Below are 10,996 nucleotides of genomic sequence, written 5' to 3' on the forward strand. Positions count from 1 at the left end.
CACCAGCCTCCCCTGGTCCCTGGAGCCGGGTAGAGCTGATGGGTGGGACATGAGCAGACGCACTCTGGGCCAATGCTGCAGTCCTGACGCAAAGCAGCAGCACCTCGGAGCATTCAAGGCTCTGAGCAGGACTGCAGCATGGCCAGGTGCAGAGGTCACGACTGGCCCTGGGTGTGCAACGGGAGCTCGGCCGAGTGAGTGGGCAGGGGATTGAACTGTGTCCCCCAAAAGGATATGTCCACAGGTCACTATCAAAAAAACAGAAAACAGGGGCTTCCCTGGTGGCGCAGTGGTTGAGAGTCTGCCTGCCGATGCAGGGGACACGGGTTCGTGCCCCGGTCCGGGAAGATCCCACATGCCACGGAGCGGCTGGGCCCGTGAGCCATGGCCGCTGAGCCCGCGCGTCCAGAGCCTGTGCTCCGCAACAGGAGAGACCGCAACAGTGAGAGGCCCACGTTCCACAAAAAACAAAAAAAACCAAACAAACGAAAAACAGAAAAGAAGTGTTAGCGAGGATAAGGAGGAATTGGAACGCTTGGGCACTGTTGATGGGAATGTAAAATGATACAACTGCTGTGGAAAACAGTACGGAGGCTCCTCCGAAAATTAAAAATAGAACTACCATATGCGTTATGACCCAGCAATTCCACTTCTGGACGTATATCCAAAAGAACTGAAAGTAGGCTCTCGAAGAGAGATTCATCCACCCGTGTTCACAGCAGCATTATTTACAATAGCTAAAACACAGAAGCAACCCAAGTGTCCACTGACCGGTGAGTGGATAAGTAAACTGTGGTACATCATATCTTAAAGAGGAAGGAAGTTCACACACACTACAACATGGATGAATCTGGAGGACATTATGCAGAGTGAAATAAGCCCGTCACAAAAAGGCAAATACTGTATGATCCCAATTACACGAGGCACTTAATAGTAGTGAAAATCATAGAGACAGAAAATAGTATGGTGGTTGCCAGGGCCGGGGAGAGGGGAGCATGGGGAGTTAGTGTTTAATAAGTACAGAGTTTCAGATTTACAAGATGAAAAGAGTTATGGGGACGGATGATGGTAATGGCTGCTTAAAACTGTAAATGTATTTAATACCACTGAACTGTATACTTAAAAACGGTTAAGATGGTAAATTTTATGTGTATTTCAACACAGTTTAAAAAAAAGAATATGTCCACATCCTAACCCCTGGAACCTCAGAATGTGATCTTATTTGGAACAGACATCTTTACAGACAAAATGAGTTAAGGATCTTGAGATGAGCTCAGCCTGGATTTAGGGTGGTCCTATATCCAATGACAGGTGTCCTTATTAGAAGACGACAGGAGGGAGGGCTTCCCTGGTGGCGCAGTGGTTAAGAATCCGCCTGCCAATGCAGGGGGACACGGGTTCGAGCCCTGGTCCAGGAAGATCCCACATGCCGCAGAGTAACTAAGCCTGCAAGCCACAACTACTGAGCCTGCGCACCACAACTACTGAAGCCTGCACGCCTACAGCCCATGCTCCGCAAAAAGAGAAGCCACTGCAATGAGAAGCCCACGCACCCCAACAAAGAGTAGGCCCTGCTCGCCACAACTAGAGAAAGCCCATGCGCAGCAACGAAGACCTAATGCAGCCAAAGATAAATGATAATAAATAAAGTAAATATTTTTAAAAATCTTATCTATAAAAAAAAGAGGACAAGAGGGAGCTCCCTGGTGGCCTGGTGGTTAGGATTCTGGGCTTCCACTGCCATGGCCCGGGTTCAATCCCTGCTCTGGAAACTGAGATCCTGCAAGTCGAGTGGCATGGCCAAGAAAACAAACAAAAAAACAGACAAAAAAAAAAAAGGAGGACAGGACACAGAGAAACACACAAAGAGAAGGCCATGTGACAACAGAGGCAGAGATGAGTGATGTGTCTACAAGCTAAGGAAGGCCAAGAATTGCCTGCAGCTACCAGGAGAGAGACCTGGGATAGATTCTCCTGCAGAGCCTCCAGAAGGATGTAACCTTCCTGACACCTTGATTTTAGACTCCTGGCCTCATGAACTGTGACACAATAAATTTCAGTTGTTCGAAGCCACCTGGTTTGTGGTACTCCGCTATGGCAGCCCCAGGACACTCATCCAGGGGGCCCTTCCCTGCCCTCCACGTGCTGGGATGAGGGCTGCAGGTCAGGCCCTCCACCCGGGGACCAACAGTCCCACTGCCCACCAAGGACCACGAGACAGCGGAGACTTCAAAGAGATGTTCCTTTTAATAACTGAGTCACCCAGAGCCACGGCCCATGGGCTGAGCCCCTGGGCAGGGCTGGTGGCCAGACCCTATCGGCTTCCAGTAGCACCACTCGGCTTTTCTAAAATGAAGCCTGGAGTGGGCTGGCAGCGGGGCCCAGGCTGGGAAGATCCCGGCCCACTCGGGCTGTGTGTGGTCCCAGCTGTAGCATCTCGGCACCAGTTACAAAGTGGAATGCTTCTCGAAGGGCACGGTCAGGAGTCGGGCTGCTGCCTCGTCCAGGAACCAGCAAAGTTTCCCAGTGCGGGGCTGGACCAGGGCGGCGGGGAGCGGGTTTTCCTCCTTGTCCTCCAAAATGCGCTGTGTGGAGAGGGCAGAAGCGTGGGGCCCTGCCCACACCCCAGCACCCTTGGACCTCTCCTACCCTCAAGAGGTGATATTGCCCATCCCGGATGTCCTAGCTTCAAGCAATCAGGAGGGATGGGGTCTCTTCCTTTTTATCATGTGACTGTTTAATATGGGGGTCAGCACACCTCTTCTACAAAGACCAGAGAGTCACTATTTCGGCTCTGCAGATCACACCCCGTCTCTGTTGCAACTACTCAGCTCTGCTGTTACAGGGCAAAAGCAGCTTTCTAAAGTGCTTGATTTCTTTATTTCAATTGTTTTTTATTTAACAATTAAATATATATGTATATGCATTAAGTGCTACGAATTTACCTCTGAGCAGTTTTGGCCTCATCTCATCCGTTTCATTTCATAATTGTTAACTCCTAACTAGCCTGTATTTGCAGTTTTCATCTCCCCTTCAACCCAAGAATTATTGAAATATCCTGGGATCTGGTGCTTTCAGCACAGTAGTGTCTAGGGCCATATTCTATGCCTACAACCTTCTTGGGAAGGGGGCCCTCAGCTGTTACCTTCAGAACAGCTGCCTTGCCTTCTCCAGTTGCCACAAAGATGATAGTTCGAGCTGCATTCAGCACGGGAAGTGTGAGGGTCACGCGCTGTGGAGGTGGCTTCGGGGAGTCACTGATGGGGGCCACAATCTTCTCCCGCTCCTGGGGAGGGAGGCCCAAGGTAGAGACAGGAGGACAATGTCACTTGACCTCTTGAGTACTCACACATGCCAAGCACTGTCCATCCATCGTTCCATCCCGCCCTACTAATCCTGTGGTACTTGATTTAAGGTTCCTGTTTTAAGGTGGGTGAACTGAGGCTCAGAAGGGTCAAGCCCAGCGGGCATGCCTGTTGGCAGAGGCTGACTCACACCACGCTGTAGGCACCTTCCAGCACTCTGGAAGCCCCAGATGGCAGAGGCTGGGGCTCAGACATGAGCAGGGCCTTCGTGGGTGTGCTCACCTGCAGGAGGGGGTGGTCTGGGAAGAGTGAGCAGGTGTGGCCATCGGGACCCACACCCAGAATCAGCAGGTCGAAAACCGGGATGGAGTCCCCTTGGAATGCCTGGGTGAGGAAAGAAGACAGTCCCAAGAAGTTGTGAGGGAAGGGCGCAGAGGACACAAAGAAACAGTTGTCAGAAAAACAGGTCGCTGTAAGCCAGTGAGAAATGCTCAGCCTCACCTGCAAAAAAAGGAACTCTAATCTACAAGGTTCCACATTTCACTGTCCACCTGGCTGAGTGTGGGTATACAACTGTCCCCAAGATTTGAAGACCCAGGCCCACTACCAGGGTGTCAGAGACCAGGCCACCTTTGGGGTCCCCCAGGGCAGGGCTGTGGCCTCTCAGAGGGGGGATCCTCAAAGGGGGCTCTGCAGGGTGAGGCTGGGTCTGCTGACTGCCCCCAGGGAGAATTTCTGCCAGTGCTGAGCACACAGTGCCCCCAGCAGGGCGGCTCCAGCCCTCTGGGAGAGGCCATCGGATGGATGAGGTCTTGCTGCAGCTACTCCGAGGGACTCACCTGTCTCAGCTTCTTGGCATAGTCCTCAGCTGCCTCCTCCACGGGCAGCTCGGGGTTAACGGTGATCACCTGGCTGTCGGGGATCGGCAGCCTGGAGAGCAGGTGGGTCTGCAGCAGACGGAGGCACAGTGTCACCAACAGAAACACACAGTTTGTGGTGGCATGGGACCTGCACCTATGACTAGCTGGATCCTCCAGGCGAGGACATGACTGTCATTATACCCACTTCCCGTGTGAGTGAGGACCCCAGTGGCATTCCGCCAGGGGTCTTTCAAGTCCATGGTGCTTGGGGGCCTCCTGGCTCCAGCCTGCACCTGTTTGGCCATACCACAGCCCTGTTTCTAAACCCCCAGGGTGGGGAAAGGGGGGTGTGGGATGAATTGGGAGATTGGGATTGACACATACACGCTACTATGTATAAAATAGATAACTAATGAGAACCTACTGTATAGCACAGGGAACTCAGTGCTCTGTGGTGACCTAAACGGGAAGGAAATCTAAAAAAGAGGGGATATATGTGTACTTATAGCTGATTCACTTTGCTGTACAGCGGAAACTAACACAACACTGTAAAGCAATTATACTCCAATAAAAGTAAACAAACAAACAAACCCCCAGGGTCCTTTGGCCTTCAGGATAAAACCTAGCTCCTCTCTGCCCTCCACGAGCCCCTGCTGACCTTCCTGCCTCAGTGGGTACACCAGCTGCTGACCCTGCCTGGGAAACTTACACATCCCTCAAGCTGCCTCGTCTGAGCAGCCACCCCTGCCTGCACCTCCCCCGTCGTGCTGCCTGGTGGCATGACATATAATTGTGAAAAGCACTGATTTGTCTTCAGGGCTGCCACTACGGGGTGAGCGTGCCCAGCACGTAGCAGGCACCCCAACCTAGTATGCGTGGGTTTAATGCAGAAGCACCTGGAATCAGGCCTCCCGCAAGGCAGAGGGCTCTAGCCCTCGCCCATGGAGATGAGCCCCAGGGCCTTGGATCTGCCCTGGGATGGATACTGGCAACCCCCACCTCGGCGCCTCCTTTTAGGCAGGGACTAGCTCAGCCGAGGCAATGCTGAGCTGAACCACAGAGTAAAAGCAGGTAAACAATATAGTTTTTGGAGCAGTGGGGGAAGGCGGCAGGGACATGGGACAAATCCGCCAGACCTTATGGCACTGACCCCCCTGAATGCTGGCCTGAGTGTGGGCTCTGTGTTGAGGGTAATGGGGAGCCAAGGAGGGTGTGTGAGCTGGGGAGGGGCACGATCAGATCCATCGTTGGAAAGACCTGCTTTGTCCAAGGTCCCCATCTATACACACCCTGGGGGATTGTACTGAGCAAAGCCGGATGGAGTACGGGTGCCCCATTTCTGTCACCTGAGTCCCCTCCTTAGCTGCCCTCCCCCACAGGGTCAGAGCCATTCCCTCCTCCTCAGTGTGGGCTTCCAGGGAGCCCAAGGCTGGGCATCGGTTGGGCAGGTTCCTGGAAGTGGAACTGCTGGTTGATCGGGTGGGCTCTCTCTAAACACTTTGTAGGTGCTGAGGAACCATCCCCGGGAACGTGGCCCCAGCTAATCCTCCCAGCCTGGACAGCAGAAGGCCCATAGAACAGGGTGAGCCATTCATGCTTAGAGAGCCCCAAGGTGGCCGGGGTCCATCCTCAAGGAGAGGAATACCTCTGCACCCCTGTACCAGGTCGCTTAGTGGCCCCCCCAAATTCATGTCTACCCAGAACCTCAGTTATTTAGAAAGAGGGTCTTTGCAGTTGTCATTAGTTAAGATGAAGTCAGTGCATTAGGATGGGCCCTAGATCCAATGACTGCTGTCCTTATAAGAGGAGGACACAAAGAGAAAATCAGAGAAGATGATGTACAAACAGAGGTAGAGGTTGGAGTGATGCAGCCACAAGTCAAGAAACGCCTGGGGCCACCAGAAACTGCAAGAGGCAAGGAAGCCTCCTCCCCTAGAGCCTTTGGAGGGAGCATAGCTCTGCTGAAAACACCTTGATTTTGGACTTCTGGCCTCTAGAACTGTGAATCAACGCCTGTTGTTTTAAGCTACCCATTTGGTGGTACTTTGTTACGGCAGGCCCAGGGAACTAATGTGATTCCCCTCACGGGGAAACTGGCAGAAGCAAATCCTCGCCCCACGTTTGTTCCCACCGCACAGCTTTTGCCTCTACTCTACCCTCTGCCCCAGCTCCCCAGTGGCGGGCTCCTCACACCTTCTGGTCACAGCCCAAACGTCACCTCCTCAGAGCCCCCCAGTGCCCACCATCCTGGCTGAAAGATGCTCCCCCCTCTTCCCTGGCACTTTCTTTCATCTTACACTATTATCTTTTGTCCAAACTGCATTACGTTATGGCTCGGGGTGGATTTCCCTTATTTATTGCCCTGTGTGTTGGTACCCCTTGCCCCACAATGAGCCCTGCGAGGGACCTGTCCCTAGTGCTGGATACATGGACACGCATTGAATATCCGGGCAACTTTCTCTTTGACGGTTCTGTTAGAATTCTGTTACTTGAGCAAGTACGGCTTTTCTAATTAAAAGTCTTTCAAAGTCACGCAAAGTAAAAAGAAACAAGAGCCCACTTTTAAATTAGGCTCTGGGGGAAGACACACAGGAAAGCAGACTTAAGGGTGGCCCCTGTCCCTGCTATGGGTCCCAGGTGCTATCTGGGGGGCTGGGCCAGGCAGGTTCATACCCCGGCTCCCTCACTGGTTACCAGGTGACTCTCCTCTTCTGGCCTCAGTTTCTCCATCTATGAAATGGAGGTACTAACAGCCCCCGCCTCATAGGCTATTGTGGGGTTTCATGAGATGATGGATAAAGCGCTTGGTAATCAGTAAACCTTCCTGCTTATTATCAAAACAAACAAAACAAACAAAAACCCATCACCTCAAGCTTCTTTGTGAAGAGAACTTAACACATCCAGGACCTGAGCGACCTGAGGCTTCTGGCCAAACCTGCACCTCCCACACTTCCCTGGGTGGGTTTTCCTCCTCCATCCATGGCAAGAAGAGTTGACTGAGACGCGGGGGGCTGGGGGGGAGGCGTAGGCACCCAGCTCAGACCAAAGATCCTCCAAGCCTCAGTTTTCCTGCTTGTAAAACGGCGGGCAGAGGGGTCCCCTGATTCTATAGGAGTCTGGGGCCCCAGGCCAAAGATAACCAGTCACGGAGTCATCAGCGCCACAAGCTGTGTGGAGACCACCGAGAACTCGTCCAGGTTACAGATGGGGAATCTGAGGCCCAGGTTCCACACCAGATCCCTCCTAGCTGGCTCTTCCCTAACTGCCTTTGCACGCTACGAGCCTGCGCCGCCTGACCTTCTCTAGGTCCCTGGACTGGACCACTCTGTTTCACCTCCACGCCTTTGCCCATGCCATTCCCTCTACCTGGCTACCGGATAAAGCATCAAGAGAGGCTTCAAGGTCCCCACTTTCCACCCGGGTGGCAGTGGAGGTGCAGCCCAGATGGGACCTCAGGGCACCCAGCAGACCATTCCCGGATCCAGTCCAGATAGAGGCAGAGGGCACGGTGTGACCCTGCAATACCCCCGTAGCCTAGTTCAGGCGGTGGGCGCGGCCTTCTCGAAGTGACCCCCGGTGGCCCCCGTAGCCGGGTTCAGGCAATGGGTGCGGCCCTCTCGACGTGACCCCCGGCGGCCCCCGTAGCTCTCACCCGGTAGAGGCCGTACGTGCTCTCGGCGTGCTCGAAGGGCACGAGCCGCTCGTCGCAGAAGCCCAGCGTCCAGCGCGCGAGGCTGGCGGGCCCGGCGGGGGCAGCGGCGGTGGGCAGCTCGCGGGCCAACATCGAGACGAGGCTGCCGCCTGACAGGCCGAGCGTGAAGCGGGCGCGGGCCCCCGCCAGGCAGCACGCTGCCTGCTGCGCCACCAGTTGTGCCAGCGACGCGCCCAGCTCTTGCGAGCTCGAGAAGACCGAGATGAGGCCGGGGGCCGGCGCGGCCATGGCGACGGCGGCAGCAGGGAGGCGGAAGCCCTCCCGGCAGCCGCCAGTGCGCCTGCGCGAAGCCTGGTCCTGGTACACAGCGCTCGGTGCCTTTGGGCGGCTGCTTGTAGCACATGCGCAGTCCCACGAGTGAAATCCCGGCGGGGTGGGGCAGCCGGTCCGGCGGCGCTCATTGATTCTTTGCGCGCTCATCGAACTCGTTCCTGGGCTGCGGCAGGCGGAGCAGGTGCAGTTGCGCTCAACCTCCCGGTATCAGGGCGGGGCCAAAGGAGGGAGCTCAAAGCTTCCAGGCTCGGGAAGAGGGGGACCTGGGGTCGGGTGGAGGGAGGCGATTTCCTGGAGGAGGGCGCATTTTGGTGGACTTTGCATTCCTGAACTTATGTTTGTCTTGCTGGTATTTGTCGTTTCTCTCTTTAATTAAAATATAGACCTGATGAGGACAGGGATATTTGTTATGTTCACCGAATCCTCCAAAGCCCCCTGAATTATGGCACAGTGTAGGGGCTGAAAATACACTTGTTGAATTTCTCCTGCATATTCTCTCTGGAGACCTCTGTGTCTCTCTGAGGACTCAGAGAGGCCTCCACCCTTGGCTCTTGCCTGGAGAAGCTACCAGACTGAGGCAAATGGGCCTTGGCTGATAAGATAGAATATTCAGGAAATAACATGGGCAGGGAGGACTGGAAGGGGCAGGAGGCCTGGTGGGTCAAGGCAGCTGGACCACGTCTCAGAAGCAGAGAGTTTAGGAGAGTGTAGTAAGTGCAATGAGATTTGCATAGGTAGTGCATCTTTAAAAGAAGTAGCAAGAAAACAATTCCATTTACAGTAGCATCAACAAGAATAAAATGCTTAATAAGTTTAGCAAAAGAGGTGCAAGACTTGTACACTGAAAACTATAAAACTTAGCTGAAAAAAGCTGAAAGATGATCTAAGTCAATGGAAAAACATCCAATGTTCATGGGTTGGAAGATTTCATATTGTTAAGATAGCAACACTCAGCCAATTAGTCTATAGATACAATGCGATCCCTATCAAAATTCTGAGAGCCTTTTTTGTAGATATTGACAAGCTGACCCCAAAATTCACATGGAATTGCAAGGACCCCGAATAGCCAACCAATCTGGAAAAAGAACTAAGTTGGAGGACTCACACTTCTTGATTTCAAACTTACTGCAAGCTACAGTGACCAAACAGTGTGGTATTGACATAAGGATAGACATATATATCAATAGAATAGAACTGAGATGGAAAACAGCAACAACAAACTGTATGTCTTTGGTCAGTGGATCTTCAACAAGGGTGCCAGAACCATTCAATGGGAAAAGAATAGTCTTTTCAACAAATGGTGTGACAGTTAGACAGTCATATGCAAAAGAAATGAAGTTGAGGGACTTCCCTGGCGGTCCAGTGGTTAAGACCCTGCTCCCAACGTGGGGGCATGGGTTCAATCCCTGGTCGGGGAACTAAGATCCCACATGCTGCATGGTGCAGGCAAAAAAGAAAAAAAATATATTTTTTTTAAAAAAAGGAATGAAGTTGAACCTTGTAGTAGGCAGAATGATGGTCCCCCCGCTAAGGTGTCCACACTGTAATTGCCGAAACCTGTGAATATGTTAGGTTACTTGGCAGGGGGGAATTAAGGTTACAGATGGAATTAGGTTGCTAATCAGCTGTCCTTAAAAGAGATTACCTGGATGAGCATAATGTACTCACAGAGGTCACTAAAAATAAAAGAAGGAGGACCAGAGAATTGACAGCATGAAAAAGACTCAACCCACTGTTGCTGGCTTTGAAGATGGAGGAAGAGGCCACGAGCCAAGGAATATTGGCGGTATCTAAGTGCTGCACAAGGCAAGGAAATGGATTCTCTCAGAAGCTCCAGAAGGAATGCAGCCCTGCCAAACCTTGATTTTAGTCAAGTAAGATCCATTTCTGACTTCTCACCTTCAAAGCTATAATTGGCATTATTTTAAGCCAGTAAATTTGTGGTGATTTGTTACAGCAGCAGTAGAAAACGAATACAGATCCATACCTCCTGCCATATACAAAAATTTAAATGGGTCAAAGACCTGAATATCAGAGCTAAAACTAAAAAATTCTTAGAAGAAAACAAATGCAAAAAACCTTTCTGTCCTTGGGTTAGACAATGATTCCAAAAGCATGAGCAACAAAAGACAAATACATAAACTGGACTTCATAAAAATGAAAACCTTCTGTGTTTCAAAGGATACTACCAAAAGAGTGAAAAGACAACCCATGGGATGGGAGAAATTTGCAAATCATATATCTTATAAGGGTTTAGTATACAGAATATATTAAGAACTCTTACAACTCCAAATAGACAACCGAATTAAAAATTGGGCAAAGGGTCCGAATAGACACTTCTCCAAAGAAGGTATACAAATGGCCAATAAGCACATGAAAAGATGTCCTGTTTATTAGCCCTCAGGGAGATGCAAATCAAAACTACAATGAGGGGCTTCCCTGATGGTGCAGTGGTTGAGTGGGAAGATCCCACATGCCGCGGAGCGGCTGGGCCCGTGAGCCATGGCCACTGAGCCTGCGCGTCCGGAGCCTGTGCTCCGCAACGAGAGAGGCCACAACAGTGAGAGGCCCGCGTACCGCAAACAAATTAATTAATTAATTAATTAAAATAAAACTACAATGAGATATCACTTCATACCTACTAGAATGACTACAATAATGAAACAAGTAGTGCTGATTAGGGTGTGGGAAATTGTAAACTCACACACTGCTGCTGGTGGGGATATAAAATGATGCAGTCACTTTGGAAAACAGTCTGGCAGTTCCTCAAAAGATTAAACATAGAGTTACCGTGTGACCTAGCACTTCCACACCTAGGTTTATACCCAAGAGAATTCAAGACATGT

General features: G+C 51.6%; 1 protein-coding gene across 1 annotated transcript; it reads right to left on the reverse strand.

The window, feature by feature from the left end:
* Window positions 1–2,228: 2,228 nt before the first annotated feature.
* Window positions 2,229–8,201, reverse strand: PGLS (6-phosphogluconolactonase). The gene is made up of 5 exons (XM_004277571.4): window positions 7,818–8,201; window positions 4,145–4,252; window positions 3,588–3,689; window positions 3,146–3,286; window positions 2,229–2,585 (listed from the first exon to the last, which is right to left on the reverse strand). Exons 1-5 carry the CDS (start codon window positions 8,103–8,105, stop codon window positions 2,448–2,450), a joined length of 777 nt encoding a protein of 258 aa, XP_004277619.1. The 5' UTR covers window positions 8,106–8,201; the 3' UTR covers window positions 2,229–2,447.
* Between the last annotated feature and the right edge of the window lie 2,795 nt (window positions 8,202–10,996).

This window comes from Orcinus orca, chromosome 3 (genome assembly GCF_937001465.1).
Source record: "Orcinus orca chromosome 3, mOrcOrc1.1, whole genome shotgun sequence".
Taxonomy (NCBI): domain Eukaryota; kingdom Metazoa; phylum Chordata; class Mammalia; order Artiodactyla; family Delphinidae; genus Orcinus; species Orcinus orca.

Coding starts and splice junctions, on each gene's coding strand:
- PGLS (XM_004277571.4), bottom strand. CDS start 8,105: ATGGCCGCGCCGGCCCCCGGCCTCATCTCGGTCTTCTCGAGCTCGCAA. Junction 3,690..4,144: donor ATGCCAAGAAGCTGAGACAG/GTGAGTCCCTCG, acceptor TTCCTCACCCAG/GCATTCCAAGGGGACTCCAT. Junction 2,586..3,145: donor GCAAGGCAGCTGTTCTGAAG/GTAACAGCTGAG, acceptor CTCTCCACACAG/CGCATTTTGGAGGACAAGGA.